This window comes from Pholis gunnellus (assembly GCF_910591455.1).
Source record: "Pholis gunnellus genome assembly, chromosome: 20".
Classification (NCBI taxonomy): Eukaryota; Metazoa; Chordata; class Actinopteri; order Perciformes; family Pholidae; genus Pholis; species Pholis gunnellus.
In genome coordinates this window covers 19,930,817-19,950,064 of record NC_136547.1, presented here as the reverse complement: position 1 = coordinate 19,950,064, position 19,248 = coordinate 19,930,817, and the positions used below count along the sequence as shown (strand labels likewise).

The 19,248-nt window shown below is 44.2% G+C and overlaps 1 protein-coding gene across 1 annotated transcript in view; it reads left to right on the top strand.

The window, feature by feature from the left end:
- LOC306712076 (sodium channel protein type 2 subunit alpha-like) overlaps nt 1-17,679 on the top strand; it is a gene marked incomplete at both ends in the record, with an annotated part of 96,621 nt that extends 78,942 nt beyond the window's left edge. The window contains 9 exons of the mRNA XM_079181176.1: nt 3,592-3,746; nt 3,904-4,077; nt 5,533-5,655; nt 6,446-6,721; nt 10,503-10,556; nt 11,012-11,153; nt 12,167-12,267; nt 12,648-12,918; nt 16,373-17,679. Of these exons, the coding sequence (XP_079037302.1) occupies nt 3,592-3,746; nt 3,904-4,077; nt 5,533-5,655; nt 6,446-6,721; nt 10,503-10,556; nt 11,012-11,153; nt 12,167-12,267; nt 12,648-12,918; nt 16,373-17,679 (2,603 nt within the window). The remainder of the gene's footprint in view (nt 1-3,591; nt 3,747-3,903; nt 4,078-5,532; nt 5,656-6,445; nt 6,722-10,502; nt 10,557-11,011; nt 11,154-12,166; nt 12,268-12,647; nt 12,919-16,372) is intronic.
- Between the last annotated feature and the right edge of the window lie 1,569 nt (nt 17,680-19,248).

The window sequence follows — 19,248 nt, the reverse complement described above, 5'->3', positions numbered from 1 at the left end:
CCACGCTGTGATTACAAAGCACAAAACAGCGGCGAGCCCCCCCGCCGCTCCCTCCGGCTGTCGGCAAGACGGAGTGCGAGTGTCGGCCTTGAATGGGCCGACACTCCCCCGCCGCTAATTATTCATCACGCGAGGAGGAAAAGGTCGTCGGCGAGCAGCGCTAACGAGTCGTAGAGGAACTCTTCAGATGGATGAAGGTCAACGGTTCGGTCTCACATGTCCTGCTTTTACCTGCAAACAATGCTTCCTTCAGACGGAGCGAAGAGACGGACGCAGTTAAAAATGCATTCAGTGCACGATTAGTTTTCAACTCATTAGCTGTGTTAGGGTTTGATCTTTAACTTCAGTAAAAGCAGTACCACAGTGTAGAAATACTCTGTTACACGTTCTGCTTTCAGAAGTAAAAGTGCAAAAGTATAGTACAGTCAAAGTACTCATTATGCAGCATATTGTGTGTTTGCTGTCAACTCCTTTTTGCTACAAAGATGTTGCATCGAGACTTTAAAAATAAAAAGGTTGTGATTGAATGTATTTCAGCTAAATTTTCATAAACAATACAAAAATATCAAAAACCTATTCAGGCCACAAAAACACAGAAATCAAATGAAGAGAAAACATTCGGTGCTGTTGTCCAGACAGAAAGATTCACACACACACACACACACACACACACACACACACACACACACACACACACACACACAGTATTGTGATAAATACCCCACGTAAACACACATACCTGACAAGTACAGATACATCATTAGCCTGTATGCATGCAGATAAATAGAAATAGGTCACATGCAAAAGTAAATATCCACAGATTAAGTCTCTCTCTCTCACTCACACACACACACACACACACACACAGACACACACACACACACACACACACACACACACAGACACACACATCCGTGACGTTAGATTAGCTGCCCCATTGGTCCTCTAAATGCCAACTCATTGGTTAATGTTGTGAAGCTGCACGACACACGACAGAGAGGGAATGTGTGTGTATGTGTGTGTGTGTGTGTGTGTGTGTGTGTGTGTGTGTGTGTGTGTGTGTGTGTGTGTGTGTGTGTGTGTTTGTGTGTGTGTTTCTGCCTCAGTGGGCAGAGTGATGAGTGTGTGGCAGCAGCAGCAGCGTCTCCTGCAGCTCAGAGGTCTCAGGTGTGACTCCTGCTGCAGACACAGTTAGCAGCCAAAGTGCCCTTGAGCAAGACGTGGATGAGCGAGACGCGTCGCGGCCCCTCAGCTTCTGACACCAACGCACCGACGTCGTTGTATAAGACGCTTCGACTAAACGGTGGACGAACAACAAAACCTCTGACGTACGTGAAGTCGAAGGATCCCATTCATTCTGTTTCTGACTGAATATTCACCGTATCCGAATTTGCATAATCATGACTCAACCTCAACTGTATGCAAATGAGCTCCGTCCATCACAAGGCAGCAGGTTCACGAAACTCGGATCATGCAGTCAAATTAGCGCGATGACTTGGTATCATTTTTAAATGTACGATGCTAATATTACGTTTAACTCTCTGAACCTTTTCGGGACGTTTTTTTTTTGTGGTCTTGTTTTTACACAATCTGGTTAAAGTAAACGCTTTAGATTAGATTTTTAGATTAAATGAGACATGTAGAAAAAAATGTTTTTGATGAAATATTAGCCTTAGATTCAGTTTGCTTTTTCTGACCGGAGCGTTCGTCACACATGAGTTCAAGGAGAAAATATAAAACTTTAAGGCGCTTTGAAAATGTCGGTTCCCCGCGAGGAGAAACCCGCACGGAGAACAAAAGATCCAAACGTTTCCTCGTCACGATTCCTCAGCTGCGACCGTCTTTGCAGGAAGTATAACTCCTCCTGCTCACGGGCGTCAGGACCGCGTTGTCGTCTTGTTAGCTCTTAAAGCACCGTCACTGTTGTTTGCACCGTTAGCACGTTAGCGCAGTTAGCTTCTAGCCGACAGCTCGGACATCTCCGTGTGCAGAGACGTGTGCGAGCAGGTAACCACGGCTGGTCGGGTCGTAGCTGCTGTGCATTAAACCAAAGAACGCTTGCAGTGATTGACTGCAGCAAAAACATACAAATAGTCCGTTTTTTTTCTAGATCTGGATGCAAAAAGGATAGCTAGCAGGTATTGTTTCCATGCTACTTGTTACTGGGTTATTTTGTCCGATACCTTTGAAGGTATCTCGTAGCGATACCCTTCCATAGTGCTGATCAAAAATCAATCAGTATTCTTAAACTGCATTGCCTGTTTCTCCAGAAACATACTTTAGTTATCGCCGTAGAGAGAAATGGGAACATTGGGATCACCCCCTGATGTTTCCACCACAATTCCAAGATTTCTACAGTAACTTTAACTTTGACCGTAGACACCAAACATGTTAAAGTCCGTAAAGAAGCATGAGTGAAAAAGAAGATGTTCCTAAAGCTGCACTACTAGTGCAGGTAAACATGTAGAGTGTGTTGCTGGAGAGGGTTCGGGTCAGATCCGGTAGTTTCCCGGTATCGACCGATCGACACGATCAACGCAGCAGAGAGCGAGCGCGTGCTGTAGGAGGCGTCTGCTCGGCCGACAGGTGATGAAATGAGGCGTTCAATGACAGCTTAATACAGCAGAAGTGTTTATTACCGCCTTCAGTACAAGCAGAGGGGCTTTTCCTAACACACACACACACACACACACACACACTGATAATAACTCTGCCAAGTGGGCTGATTGAGTGTCGGATTTCCACTCGCTTGTTTTCATTAGATTACTCAGCCGGCGTGGCGCGTGAAAAGCCTATTAGTAGCCAAGGCAACAGAAACGCCGAGGTAATCAGAGCTGTAATTACGGAAGCAGGCGGACGCCGCAATCAACCGACACAGACCTCAGCAGAGAAAGCGACTGTCGGTTCATCTGTTTGTTAAAAACTCATATCTATAAAGTTTGTTCAAAACAGTGAGATTCTCCTCTAAATTTAAAGGCACATTCGAATGAGGAAAGTCATGAGTTTTAGGTTAAATACGGTTCTGTCACATAGTAAGTAATGCTGGGAAATGTAGTGTAAATTTGATGTAAGGGTGGCATCACACACACACACACACACACACATACATCTGTCAAAGAGGCCAAAGTTACGCAACTCAACACGCCTCTGAACACTATATCTGCGTCCTTCCCTCTCAACCAGAGGGAAGGACGGAGCACTTAATGCTCCGAGTCGTCTGCGGTGGACAACAAAGCGGACGTGACGTGAGGTTTGTGTTTGTGGTGGTGGTGCCGGCGTGCCCTGGAGCAAGGCACTGGGTATGAGACTCACACGAGCTCCTGTTTGTTTAAAAGAGAGATGAGTCCAGGAGGGTTCACTTAGAAATGACGTGAGATTATACCACAGTTCATGTTCTTTATTAACTCGCTGTTTCAGTCTCATTGACATTCTTCATTTCATTTCATTTTGACAGTTGATTTAAAAGTGTAGCGGTAAGTTAACCCTCTCTCTCTCTCTCTGTCTCTCTCTCTGTCTCTCTCTCTGTCTCTGTCTGTATGTCTCTGTCTCTCTCTCTGTCTGTATGTCTCTGTCGATGTCTCTCGCCCTCAGTTTGCGTTGCCAGGTTTCATTGCTGTGACATCGACACCTCGGCGGGTCTCGGTCAGACCTGGTGGAGACTGAGGAAGACCTGCTACCAGATCGTAGAGCACAGCTGGTTCGAGTCCTTCATCATCTTCATGATCCTCCTCAGCTCCGGAGCGCTGGTCAGACATACACTTTATACTAGTGTACTTTATACTAGTGTACTCTCCTTTATACTAGTGTACTTTCCTTTATACTAGTGTACTTTACTTTATACTCGTGTACTCTCCTTTATACTCGTGTACTTGACTGACGCTCCCTCTCTGCTGTCCCCTTCAGGCATTTGAGGACATCTACATCGAGCAGAGGAAGGTGGTCAAGGTGGTGCTGGAGTACTCAGACAAGATCTTCACCTACATCTTCATCCTGGAGATGTTGCTCAAGTGGCTCGCCTACGGCTTCAAGAAGTACTTCACCAACTACTGGTGCTGGCTCGACTTCCTCATCGTCGATGTAAGTCCATGATTGGTTGATTGATTGATTGATTGATTGATTGGTTGATTGATTGGTTGATTCAGTTCAATGTTTTTTACATTGATTTAAATGTACACTTGGGCATGTAAGTATCATTTCAAGACAGACTTGAAAACATTTGAACCTATCCTTTATCTTCACGTGTTAAAGCTGCATTCTCTCTAGTGTCCACCAGGGGGCGACTCCTCTGGTTGTATAGAAGTCTATGAGAAAATGACTCTACTTCTCTCTTGATTTATTACCTCAGTAAACATTGTAACCATGAGTTTATGGTCTCAATCTCTAGTTTCAAGTCTTCTTCAATACAGCATGATGTTCATTTAGTAAATGATGGTCCATTTAGAGTCAAACAGACCATAAAGCAGGGGATGCTTTAGGGGCGGGGCTACACAGTGATTGACAGGTCTCTACCAGAGACGTATACGGCGTCTCTACGTCACTCCTCCTCAGTCCAGATGTGGTCACTTCCTGTTCACTGGTTGCAAAAACAACAAGATGGCGACAGCAAAAAACAACAAGATGCCAATGGCCAAAAGCCAAGATGGTGACGGCTATAATCCGACATGGTGAAGGCAAAACGCCAAACTTGAGTCCGCAAACCAATGGATGACGTCACAAAAACTACATGACAAATGACCACAACTCATCAACTAAAAGGAAGTTTGAAAGTTAAAAACTTAAATAAATAGCAGCTGATTACAGGCACATGACACATATTTACAGTCGTTAAAGCGAGATGTGAGCTGACTCTCAGGTAGTGTGTGTTACAGTAGTCGTCCGGCTGCTCTGCATCTCGCTCCACTGCAATAACGCAACGCTATAAATAAGAGCAGCGAGAGACAAAGAGAGACAAAGAGAGACAAAGAGAGAGCGAGTCCCAACAGCTTCAGGCCAAACGATCAGCGCTGGCTTTTTAACCTCTGCACACACAAACACAAAGATGTGTAATCTCTGAGCACACTCTCTCTTTCTCTATTAGTTCGAGGTAGAGTGACACACACACACACACCATACATATGCATGCGTTGAGTTTCCTTCTCTCTGGTTTTCTGGGTGATTTGTTTACGGCTGGCCGTCTTCATAAGTGACGTTTTTCATTGGACTGCAGTGGTCACAGAAGTCAAACCGTGCAGATCTGAGAAAACTAGAAAGTGTTAATGATAGAAACAGAATCTACTTACTTAAAGCTGCACTCGTCCGTTTTTAGCCACTAGAGGGCAGAAAAATACAAAGACGTAAATGTTTTTGTTTCACAGGTCAAACTTTAGTTTACTCACTCGTCTCTCCTTCCTCTCCTTCAGGATTCTTCAATCAGCTGATGTTCAAACTAACGTTGTCTCTCCTCAAATCCACAGCTCTGATTGGCTGATGAGTCGTCTCCGTCTGTCATTGGACTAGAGGTTAACTCTCCTTCTGTCTCTCCGTCTCCTCCAGGTCTCGTTGGTCAGTCTGGTTGCCAACACTTTGGGTTATTCAGACTTTGCAGCCATCAAATCTCTCCGGACGCTTCGAGCCCTGCGGCCCCTCAGAGCCCTCTCCAGATTTGAAGGCATGAGGGTAAGAGTCAGTATTAATACCACAAACACACCAGAGACCCTTTACTGTAGCACAAGCACTACTACCACACTGTAAAAAACACTCTGTTACAACAAGAGTACTAATACCACACAGTAACAATACACTGTTACAGTAAAAGTACTATTACCACATAGTAGTGAGACTCAGCTATACTTTATAGACATTTTACAGACATTTTACAGTTTTATAAACTCTTGATATGTTATCCTGCATGTTAATCCTGTAAACTACAGTTATCAAATAAATATGGAGATAAAAGCACAATAGTTGTCGTGGTGTAGAAGTATAGTTGAAGTAAAGTACAAGTCCCTCAATTTAAATACTGTATTTCTGTAACATTCCACTACTGGTAACACTAACTATAAAACATATATTTTTATTAAAAAATATTGAAATCAACTGATCTTTTATCATAAACGTAATGTAAATATATTCATTTATTTCAAGTCAACTTACGTTAGTTCACTCAACTCAACAAATTAAGTTTTAAAGAGACATGATCAGAGAATCAGAGAATCAGTTGAAAATGGCTTTCTTTACATGAAAGATGAACAAAACAGTTATTTTAAGTCAATCGACATAAAATAACTGTTTCAGCTTTAATTTCACATATGTTTTGAGTGCATAAATCTTGAGTTGTAAAGTAATGTTGAAGTACCTCTAATTTGTCCAGTACTTGAGTAAATGTACTTGTTCTTTTCCTAAATGTTGAACCGTAAAGAAGCAGACTAAAGTCGCGTGTGACGGCGTCTCGTTTCCTCCGCTGCAGGTGGTGGTGAACGCTCTGATCGGGGCGATTCCCTCCATCATGAACGTGCTGCTCGTCTGCCTCATCTTCTGGCTCATCTTCAGCATCATGGGCGTCAACCTGTTCGCCGGCAAGTTCGGCCGCTGCGTCAACCGCACGGGTCACATCTACGAGTCGTCCATCATCAACAACAAGTCCGAGTGCGAGGCGCTCAACAACAACTCGCTCTACTACTGGACTAAGGTCAAGGTGAACTTCGACAACGTTGGGGCCGGATACCTGGCGCTGCTGCAAGTGGTGAGAGGCTCTGGGTTGTCATTAAAACACTAAAAATACAGTAGTACAATGCAGAAATAGATTAACATCCTTGAATGTGGTTTAATTAAAGGCAGCAGCAAACAGAAAAGTCTTCAATCTTGATTTAAAGGAGCTGAGGGTCTCAGCAGACCTTTGTTCCAGATATGTGGAGCAGAACACCTGAACGCTGCGTCTCCATGTTTAGTTCTGACTCTGGGAACAGGAAGTAGACCGGTCCCAGACCACCTCAGGGGTCGGGATGGTTCATGAGGTAGCAACAGATCACAGATGTATTTTGGCTCTAAACCATTCAGTGCTTTATAAACCAACAGCAGGGTTTTAAAGTCAACTCTTTGTTGGACAGGAAGCCAGTGCAAAGACCTCAGACCTGGACTGATGTGATCCACTTTCTTGGTCTTAGTGAGGACTCCAGCTGCAGCGTTCTGAATGACTTGTTACAGAGAGGTCTGAATCCAGAACTAAGCCTATATCTCTGGCTCGGTTTGTGGTTTTTAACATCAGTGATTGAAGCTGAGCGCTGACTTTCAATCGTTCGTCCTTGGTATCAAAAACAATGACTTCTGTTTTATTTTGTTTCATTGAAGAAAGTTCTGGCTCATGATTTGTTCATTGCAGCCCTCGTATGGGATTATAGTCCTCTGGTGATGTAGTTATGTAGATTTGTGTGTCGTCTGCATAGTTATGATAACACACTTTGTTGTTTTCCATAATCTGAGCCGGTGGAAGCATGTAGCCGTGGAACAGAAGAGGCCCCGGTGTTGAACCTTGGGGAACACCACATGTCCTTGTAGTCAGCTCTGATGTGTGATGAGCTGCAGACACAAAGTGTTCTCGGTCCTTCAAGTAGGATTCAAACCAGTTGAGTGCTGTGCCAGAGAGTCCCACCCAGATGTTTAGTCTTCCTAGTAGTAAGTCATGGTCCACCGTGTGGAACGCAGCACTGAGATCCAGTAACACTCAGACTGAAGTTCTGCCATTGTCTGTTTTTAAGTGGATGTCGTTGAAAACCTTAACAAGAGCAGTTTCAGTGCTGTGGTGCTGTCGAAAGACATCAGAACAGTTATTTACGGCCAAGAAGTTGTTCAGTCGTTGAAAAAACGCCTTTTCAATTATTTGTTCGGCCCCTTTCTGTCGTCGTGTGTCTCTTTGTTGTCATTTTGTGTCTCCTTGTAGTCGTTTTTGTCACTTTTATGGAAAATGTGTAGGTGAAGATCAGGGGGGGCCCTAATACTTTGGGCCCCTGGGCCTTTACCCAGCAGGCCTGTTCATTTACCATCTACGTCTACATCATTAAATCTTCCTCTGTCTCATCGTCCATTTCTTGCTTTGTCTCTCTTTCATCTCTCCCTCCTCGTCTCTCCATCATCTGTCATTAAACACAACATGGACAAAGCCAATTATACGTCTCCTCCGCTGCCTCCTCCTCTTTCCATCTCCTCATCACTTTGCTTTCTTTCCTTACAATCCTTCCTCTCTCTCTCTCTCTCTCTCTCTCTCTCTCTCTCTCTCATTTCTTTCGCACTCTTTGTCGCCCACCACTGGAGTCCTGAGAGCCTCCAATCAATCAGCGTCTGAGAGGCTTTTATTTTTAGAGCGACTCCAGCCAAGTGGGAGGGAAATGGAGAGATGGAGGGAGAGAGGGGGAGGGAGGGAGAGAGAGGGAGAGAGAGGGAGGGAGGAAATGTACAAGTGGAGTAAGAACATTAAGGTTCAAACTGCAAACGGAAAGAAAGAAACCGCAGAGATGGAGGGAAGGAGAGATAATGAGGAGAGATTCAAGGGAAAGAGGACAGATGTGGGATGGATGGAGGAAAAGTCAGATTTTACTTTATTTCATCAGAAGAAGAAACAAGAAAGTTTCAGACACAAACAAATCATAAAATATCAAAAATATTCGTCAATATCAATGAAAAATCATTTAAATCCTCGACAGCCAGATGTTCCTCATTTAAAATGCCTCTAAATTAAACCCAGAGGTGGTTTTATAACCGATTCCAAGGATTGAGTCCTGAAGGAGAGAAAAGGAGACAAGAAGAGGACAAGGCCAGAGGAAAGGACACAAAGAAAAGGAGAGAAGGGGACGATGGAGGACTAACGGAGGAGATGAGGAGATGAGGAGACGAGGGTATGAAGAAGTTGTCGGCCACCGAGGAAACTTGAGAGAGCGCGGTCGCCTCGGCAACGAGTCGCTCAGCACCTCTCCTCTCTCCTTGTTTTGGCTGGTCGGCATGGCAACGGTTGGCGGGGGCAACCCCTTCCATTAGCATCTGGAAATAGCTCCACGCTGCAAAAAGGAGGAAAAAAAATAAAAGATGGTGATGCAGAGAGAAAGAATTTAGTGAAATCTGTGGACGTCTGAAATTATCAGTGCATTAGTGTTATTCACTACATTTCTTACAGTGATCGTCGTTTTGTGTCTCTTTGTAGTTCTATTGTGTTTCTTTTTGGTTGTTTTGTGTCTCTTTGAAGTAGTTTTGTGTCTCTTTGTAGTTGTTTTTTGTCTCTTTGTAGTTGTTTTTTGTCTCTTTGTAGTTGTTTTGTGTCTCTTTGTAGTTGTTTTTTGTCTCTTTGAAGTCATATTTGTCTCTTTAGTTGAATTCTGCTTGCTGCTGGTAGCTTGTAGCTCCTTGGGACCAGTTTAGTCTTACAGATGTCATAAAATCATAATTTGTTAGTTGATTATATTTAGTATTATTAATCTGAAGTAGAAGTATTAATTAGCATCAAATGGGAATAACCAAGTGATGTACAAGTACCTTTAGAGTTGTACTTTTGCTCCTCGTTTACCCACCAATCACCACTCACCACGTCTGTTAAAAACCTGTGTCTGATCTCGTCATCTTTTACAGCGGCCTCCATCTCGCTCACATCCAACAGCTCGTAATAATAACAGGTGATAGATCACCTGCGGCGACGAGCTGATTCCAGGTCTGAGTGACGGACGGCAGGCGCCCACTCAGACCAAAGTGTGCTGTTCCTTCACATCTGCATCTTTACTTCCACCTGCTCTTTATCCCCCCCCCCCCCCACCACCCCTCCATCCTTTTACCCCCCACTGAGGAAGAAAGTCCATAAAAGGACTTGTTGATCTTTTATTGAGAAAAGCGAGCCGGCGGTGTTTCCATGGCGTTCTGACTCAACAAATGTTGCTTCTGTTCAGTTATTCCCGGTTCAGGACGCGGTCTCGGTGTGTTGGAGGTGCAGAGAAATGACAGTAGTGACCCTTAAATCCGCAGTTTCTACTTGTGACCCTTTAATCAAAGGTTTCCTGTCGCTGCTGTCCAATGAAAACCATCTTAAAGTTACTGTGAGAAGCTTTGAACTGGTTCTGAACCAGGAACACAAATTCAAAGTTCCTCGTAGTGACTGTAATGTAGGGTTCATTGGCAAGCATTTTGAGAAATTGGCAACTATGATCTTTTTAACTTTTTATCCCACTGCTGCCAGATTTCGAGTCCCATTAATGTCAGTGGTGTAATAAAATTCTAAGTGATTTAAAACACTTTGGATTAGCCAAAGAAGAGTCATCTCAAAGCTAAAAACAGCTGCTTTTCTTAAATGATTTCTACGGACCAGTGATGATTCGCTGACGATGTTATTGTTTCGTAGTTTTTAGGGCTCTGAAGAGATGAACCTCGTGTTTCATCCTGCAGTAGATTATATAGATTGTTTGATAGTTCCACATTGTATTCATCGTAGTCATCACTAATCACAGCTGGTCACCATTTCATTATCTGTTCGCTTGTTTTTTGTTTCAAAGGCAACCTTCAAAGGCTGGATGGACATCATGTACGCAGCGGTGGATTCACGAGCTGTAAGTTAAAGAGAACAGTTTGGCTTTTAACTTCAGATCAGATTTAAAATCAAAAGGTGAAAAGAGATGAACTCAGACAAAGAGATGTTTCCGGTTCCAATGAAAAGGTCAAATAAACCGATTAGATTATTTAAGAACAACTTTGACAATTAGAGAAAAGTGGATTAAGTTTTAAATTAGACGAAGGATTAACTCAGATTAAATCACGTAAAGCTGAAGTAAATGAAAGATTTACCGTGAGAAGGATTTGAATCAGACAGGAAGTAATACATTAAAAGACCCTAAAATGACGACGTGATTCCTTTTAAAAAAGTAAAAAAGTGTGTGTGTGTGTGTGTGTGTGTGTGTGTGTGTGTGTGTGTGTGTGTGTGTGTGTGTGTGTGTGTGTGTGTGTGTGTGTGTGTGTGTGTGTGTGTGTGTGTGTGTGTGTGTGTGTGTGTGTGTGTTCCTGTCAGGTTGAGGAGCAGCCGATCAAGGAGATCAATCTCTACATGTACCTCTACTTTGTCATCTTCATCATCTTCGGCTCCTTCTTCACCCTCAACCTCTTCATCGGCGTCATCATCGATAACTTCAACCAGCAGAAGCGAAAGATGAGTATAAAACGAATAGATGCAAAACAAAATTACACAGTAACGTGTTGCTGTCTGTTTATTTATTTGTTTGTTTGTACGCTGAATAAAAATATAAACATCTTTGTAGTCTTTTTGTGTCTCTTTGTAGTCTTTTAGTGTCTCTTTGTGAGTCTCTTTGTAGTCTTTTTGTGTCTCTTTGTAGTCTTTTAGTGTCTCTTTGTAGTCTTTGTGAGTCTCTTTGTAGTCTTTGTGTGTCTCTTTGTAGTCTTTGTGAGTCTCTTTGTAGTCTTTGTGTGTCTCTTTGTAGTCTTTGTGAGTCTCTTTGTAGTCTTTGTGTGTCTCTTTGTAGTCTTTGTGTGTCTCTTTGTAGTCTTTGTGAGTCTCTTTGTAGTCTTTTTGTGTCTCTTTGTAGTCTTTGTGAGTCTCTTTGTAGTCTTTGTGTGTCTCTTTGTAGTCTTTGTGAGTCTCTTTGTAGTCTTTTTGTGTCTCTTTGTAGTTATTTCTTGTGTCTCTTTGTGGTCTTTCTGAGTCTCTTTGTGGTCTTTCTGAGTCTCTTTGTAGTCTTTTTGTGTCTCTTTGTAGTCTTTTTGTGTCTCTTTGTGGTCTTTTTGTGTCTTTGTAGTCTTTTTGTGTCTCTTTGTAGTCTTTTTGTGTCTCTTTGTAGTCTTTTTGTGTCTCTTTGTGGTCTTTTTGTGTCTCTTTGTGGTCTTTTTGTGTCTCTTTGTAGTCTTTTTGTGTCTCTTTGTGGTCTTTTTGTGTCTCTTTGTAGTCTTTTTGTGTCTCTTTGTGGTCTTTTTGTGTCTCTTTGTGGTCTTTTTGTGTCTCTTTGTAGTCTTTTTGTGTCTCTTTGTAGTTATTTCTTGTGTGTAGCTGTTTTTCCTGTCGTCGTTTTCTTTTTCTCTGGTCAGTTTCGGTCTCTTCCTTGTTGGTACGTTTCTCTTGAAGTGACATTGTGTCGGTGACCCTTTCAGTGATCCATCCATAGCATCATGTTGTGTAGAATAACAGAGTTGTTGCTGTTGTTTGTTTACTTAGGAGGACAGGACATCTTCATGACTGAGGAGCAGAAGAAGTACTACAATGCAATGAAGAAACTGGGCTCTAAGAAACCCCAGAAGCCCATCCCCCGACCTATGGTACCAACACACAGATACACACTGATGCATCTAGTCATGGCCAAACAAGCTGTGATTTAATTTCAATGAACAGATAGAAAATGATGCCGAAATAACTGTATAACAATGGTGATTTGGAAAAAGTCTGAACTCATGTTTTGTTAGTTCTCTTCGTAAGACGACAAGCAAACCACTTTTAAAATGCTTGTTTTCTGAATGTAGTTTGGTTTGATCAGCGCTAGGCTATGCTAACATTGTAGCTGCTCCATCAACAACCAAAATAATGTCATCTTGGCAAAACATATGGCAGCAACGTGATCGTTTCTACTGCAGACAGTCTTTGGTTTATGCAGGTAGTACAAAAGAAAGTACATGAATATAATGAATGAATCTCCCTCCAGAACTCTGTGCAGGGCTTCTTCTTCGACCTGGTGGGGAAGCAGGCCTTCGACATCATCATCATGGTGCTGATCCTCTTCAACATGATCACCATGATGGTGGAGACGGACGAGCAGTCGCCTCGGATGGAGTACATCCTGAACAACATCAACCTGGCCTTCATCATCGTCTTCACCTTCGAGTGCCTCGTCAAGATCGTGGCGCTGCGATGCTACTTCTTCACCGTCGGCTGGAACATCTTCGACTTCGTGGTCGTCATCCTCTCCATCGTCGGTGAGCAGATACATTTAGTCGACTCTTTTTTTAAGACACGTTAAACTATTTTATTTAAGAGAACTAAACTTTAAAATATGTTAAGCTTGTGTTAACCACAGACCTTATTTCAGACATAAAGCTAACGATAAAGCTAACGTTATTCAAACAAGATTTAAAGTCGATAACACAGTTGAGAAACAAGACTAGCTCGCTATCAAGTCGCGTCAATGTCCCCAAATCAATATGAATATTTTCACAAAATAGGAGACGATAGCTTATAGTATATAGTGTGTGTGTGTGTGTGTGTGTGTGTGTGTGTGTGACTGATGTAATGTCCACCTTACAATTATCTGCCAAGAAAATGACCATCCGGGTGGCCTTGATGTTTACCCTGCACCAAGGTCCCGTATGGTCGTATACAGCCCCGCACACTACAAACACACATGACATAACAGCCTGCCGAGGCAGCACGGACCGACCTAAGCAGGTAATTTAGCTATCAGTGTCGTGACAAGATTGTGTGTGTGTGTGTGTGTGTGTGTGTGTAATTAAGTGTGTGTGGATGTGCATGCCAGAGACGAGGCTGCCTGGGGGAGGTGAAGGTAACAGCAGCAATCAGAGCTGCCAGAGGACGGTCCCTGCAGACAAATCAAACATGATTGACCTGTTACATCAGCTGTGTGTGTGAGGGATATGTCAGGATGTGTGTGTGTGTGTGTGTGTGGGGGGGGGGGGGGGAGTCGAGTTGATGTACGACGTGATGGTGATTCCCTCTCGACTCCCCCCTGCTCATCCCTTCCGTCGCCCATAACTCAACGCAAGGAGATGGATGAAAGATAGGGGAGCGTGTTGGTCTGGTCTAAAGGTGATGACAGGCCGGCTCACTCTTTGAGTTTATCATTCCCCGGATAACAAGGAAAAGACGCTTGAATTACAGTGTTTGACTCGCTGTTAAGAGGGGAAAAAAGACGACTCAGCCCTTCAGAACCAATTACTCAAGTTGTAATCACAGCAGAGCTGCCACGAGACGACGGGAATATCCAAACGGAGAGCTTTTATATGATGTATGATGGGTCCTCAAATAAAAGGAGAATCTTGGGCAACTAATAGTCTTCAGCTCATTGATTTTAGCCGATTTAACTGCAAATAGTATCTCCTGTACCAGCGACTCAGAATACATTTATCCTGCAGCAAAACCTCTTAAGATCGTATTAATCTTAAAGCGTGTAAGTGCTTCTTTACTGTGACGTCAGAAACACATACTAAACATAGAAGCAAACACAATGACGTAGGCCAAATGAATGAGCCACAGCTTTGGCCAGAAGGGACTTTTGTACGGCGTTCCCATGACGCCCCCGCGGCTGCTGGGTCACGGGGTGTAAGGGACACCTGTTGTTTCAAGGAACACGCCCGAGGCCGGGACATCCGCTGCCCTGCAGACATGACCGTGACACACGAGCGTTAAGAGTCGTGTCCTATAACTGGCGTGGCTCGTGTGCCCGGGACAAAGCACGACGCATTGTTGTTGACACGCTCGTGGAGAGCCGCTGACATCTTGTGTATACAAGACCTGGATGAACTTCACTCTGTCAATCATGATTTTCAGTGGCACACGATGTTCTATCCCACCCCGCCGTATTCCCTGCAAAAGTGGAGATGTTTTCAATGCAATGGATAATTGCAATGGTTCTATCGCAATTGCAAAAAGCAAGGGGGAACGTGGGCATCCTTGGCGTGTGCCTCTCGTTAAAGAGAAATATGGGGAACGTAGTGAGTTGGTACTGACGCGCTTGCGGAGATGAATATCAGAGTCTAATCCAGGAGCCGAAAACATCACCAAAACCGAATTTCTGCAAGACCGTGAATAGGTACTCCCACTCGAGCCGGTCAAAAGCCTTTTCGGCATCTAATGAAACAACTGCTTCCGGGACCAGTGTAGAGTGGGAAGTGTGAATTATATTGAGTAACCTGCGGATGTTGTAAAATGAATGACGAGCTTTTATAAAAACCAGTCTGGTCTTCACAATAATGATTTTCATGGGGCAGGAGAATCCACAAACCGATCTAAGCGAGGGAATAGTGGGTCGCAGAATACCGGGGGGGGGGGCAAGACATGGTCCAGAGTGTGAACACAGGAAACACAAGCAAATGCTAGATTTAAATGTGCCGTGCGCTTTATTAAAAGGAGTGAACAACAGGCCATGAGGGCGAACTCCATCACCAAAAGGCTTCAGCAGAGTAAAGGCTCTGATTTCTGGAGAGAAGTTGAGGTTGCCGGTAACACGAAGATGCCTTTTCATCCAGCATTACAGGGATATATAACAGAGTGAAGAGCGATGAATTTAATATTGGTGATGTTCCTAATGATGCTGGTGTGTGTGTGTTAGACCTGATGAAGTGCTGTATGCCATTGAGAACGTGAACAAAGCATGTGGCCCTGACCAGAGAACAGCAGAACATCTGAAGCATGCTGAACACAGAGGTCCAGTGTTACGCTGACTGTGTTCTTAGTGCCAGCAATCAAAGATAAACCCGGTAAAATATCCAGCATTGATAATGACCGACCTATTGCTCTGGCTAGTGTACTTTCTAAAGTATTAGAACGAATTCTCTTAGATAGGCTTGAAGAACACATAACAACCTGACAATCAATTTGGTTTTAACAGTAAACACAGACGTACGTATATGTGCACTGGAGGAAGCTGTTAGTAATACAATATTTATGTGTTTCCTGGATGCATCTAAAGCTTTTGACCGAGTTAATCATTCTAAATTGTTTGTCGAACTACAAGAGCGAGGGCCTCCTTCCATACTTGATTAGGATTCTGCACTTTTGGTATTCACATCAAACCATGCGAGCTAGACGGGGTACGAGTGTATCTGCACCCTTCCTACTGACCAATGGCGTCCGACAAGGTGGAATACTGTCACCTGCTCTGTTTAATCTGTATATGGATGACCTTTCTGAAAAGTTAAAAGAGTGTAAGACAGGAAGTACGGAGGGGGAACGTCTTATCAACCATCTGATGTACGCTGAGGACTTAGTGGTCCTGGCTCCTCATAGCGCTGGTTCACAGCATCGCTCGGTCTGCAGCATGACATCAAACTCAACTCTACAAAGAGTGTTATCGTGATTATTAGAACCACGGAGGATCAGAAGCTAGCTGCTCTAATGCTACACCGGTTACAGAAAATGCATCAAACGAAAAGTCACAGCAATGTGCTTTTCTTGCTCTGAAGAGTGTGTGAATCAATCATTAAGTTGTTAAATTTAACTTATTGTCTCTGGCTCTCTACGCTTCATAACATGATTTTAGTTTCTGCAGAACCCCGCCTCAGTAGTCCGTTACTTGGTGTAAAACGATTTAGTTTATACAGAAGTCAGCCTGCTACAACGGTCACAATGACAGCGGTTTACATCAACATGGCCGCCGCTCTGACTTGATTGACATATTTCTTTTCTGTTTCTCAGGTATCGTGCTTGCCGACATCATCGAGAAGTACTTTGTCTCGCCGACGCTGTTCCGGGTGATTCGATTGGCCCGTATCGGACGGATTCTGCGTCTCATCAGAGGCGCTAAGGGCATCCGGACGTTACTGTTCGCCCTCATGATGTCCCTTCCCGCCCTCTTCAACATCGGGCTCCTCCTTTTCCTGGTCATGTTCATCTACGCCATCTTCGGCATGGCCAACTTCGCCTACGTGAAGCGGCAGGCGGGAATTGACGACATGTTCAACTTCGAGACGTTCGGGAACAGCATGATCTGCTTGTTCCAGATCACCACCTCCGCCGGCTGGGACAGCCTGCTCAGCCCGATCCTCAACAACTCCCCCGAGGAGTGCAACCCCAACATCCCCCACACCGGCACCACCGTCCGGGGGAACTGCGGGAACCCGTCGGTGGGCATCACCTTCTTCGTCACCTACATCATCATCTCCTTCCTCATCGTGGTGAACATGTACATCGCCATCATCCTAGAGAACTTCAGCGTGGCCACGGAGGAGAGCACCGAGCCGCTGAGCGAGGACGACTTTGAGATGTTCTACGAGGTTTGGGAGAAGTTCGACTCCGAGGCCACGCAGTTCATCGAGTACGCCAAACTGTCTGACTTTGCGGACTCGCTGTCGGAGCCGCTGCGCATCAGCAAGCCTAATAAGATCAAGCTGATCACCATGGACCTCCCCATGGTCAGCGGGGACAAGATCCACTGCCTGGACATCCTCTTTGCGTTCACCAAGCGCGTTCTGGGCGAGTCGGGCGAGATGGACGCCCTCAAGCAGCAGATGGAGGAGAAGTTCATGATGGCCAACCCGTCCAAGATCTCCTACGAGCCGATCACGACGACCCTGAGGCGAAAACAGGAAGATGTGTCCGCCACGGTGATCCAGAGGTGCTACCGCCGACACCTGGTGCGGCGGCAGCTGAAGGCCGCCTCCTACTTGTACCGCCAGATCACCACGCCTCGGCACGCCGGGGAGGAAGGCGAGGAAGGCGGCGAGGGCGCATTTGAGGAAGCGCCGGAGAAAGAAGGGCTGATCGCCGCCATGATGAGGGAGAACTACGGCTCGAGCTTGATGGGGATGGAGCGCTCCGAGACGATTTCCTCCACCTCGTCCCCGCCGTCCTACGACAGCGTGACGCGAGCCACGTCGGAGATCTTCCGCCCGCTCGCCGTCAAGACGGGAACGGTAGCCGTGGACACCGGCGGCGGCGAACCGAGCGAACGATCGACGGTCGACGACGACGACCTTCGCGGACAGCAGGAAACTGTACCATAGCGGGAACCAAAAAACTAAAAAATATAATAATTCAACAAATGAGGATTGTCCTCATTTTGGGTTAGGCCCGTTTGTTCTTTTGTTTTACTGAATGTACCACGGCTGAAGGAGGCGGCTACGAGGAGTCGAGTGAAGGAGCAGAGTGGAATATTTACTACCTTTAATGTTAATTCTGTGGAGATTCCTGAACTCACTTTTCTGGGGAGTTTCTTAAAGGGAAGCAGAGTAAACTACAAAAGACAGAGACGTCAGCTCTGCCTTTTGTTGGAGTAAAAGACCTTCTTGGGTCTCTGGTGTCGACCGGAGCCGAGGGGGGTGCTCGGACCACTGACTGACCTTTGACTTCAGCTCCATTGGTGTCAGAACAACTATATCAGACGTATCCATCATTTATTATTGGCCTGGGGGGGTTCGTGCCTTCCCACAGTTGATCAATATTCTCAGAGTGAGCGACGGCGTTCCTGTTTCTCGTTTAAAACTTTTTTTCCGACCGACTGAGACTCGAGAGAGGAGGGATAATAATGACGATTTAAAAAAGGTGTTTTCGTAGTAAAAGTATAACTTTGTTGATGTCTTTTAATAGCGGTACGATTATTACTATTTTTTATATTTTTTAGAGTAAGTTGAAGAAAAAAACCCAATAAGCAGTCTCTCTCTTTTGGGTGGCATTAGCTATGAGAAACTACACGTTGTGATAGAAAGAGAGTAGAGGTGCAGTCAGGACAACTAAACAATACCTGAGAAGCAACTTCATCTGCTTTGCTTTTTGTTGGCAGTTTTTGCACTTTTAAGTTTACATGTGCTGTCACTTTACGGGCAAAGACACATTGAGAAAAAGGGATCAATTTATTATTATTCCCTCTGAAAACCTTTGAGATAACAAAAGAAAGGAGCTAAACACAAGTGCACAATGAGATTTTCTACTCGGTCCCGGACTCTTCCAACATGTCTTTTGCCCCCGGAGCTGAACATCCTCATGTCCGTCCGCTTTTTTTGGGGTGATTTGTCTAAAAGTCCACCTCTCAAACTCCAACTTCACGAGCACACTGGGCTCATATTCCTGCTTCATCACTTCTCTGCATGAGGAGAAAATTGGAGGTTAACGGTTTCGCAGCATCCAATAATGTCATAATTTCCGTAAAATGTAGTAACGCCTGTAAAGTTAATACAGTTTGCACTTAAAGTCTGAAGCAGAAATAAATTGTCCGGCACACCACAGAAAAATGTCTTCATTTTAATGATTAAGAAAAATCACCAATGATATAAAATTAGATTGCAAAATTGCAAACTTTATTACATGTTTAAGAATATTTTAACATTATTGGGCATCTGATTTTTTTAAGAGTTCCAATATGTTGTCAATAGTTAAGTTAAATGAACTCTTTGAAGAAAACACTCAAGTTTATCAAGTGAATTTATTACAATTTAATACAATTTAATTAAGCTTTGCTAAAGAAACAAATGTATTTATGAAACAACGTTCATATCATATGTCACCTCAGGTTTATTTACTTTTTTTCAAAGCAGAATAAATAAAGAACCAAACAAGCTCAGCGAAGACGCAAATAA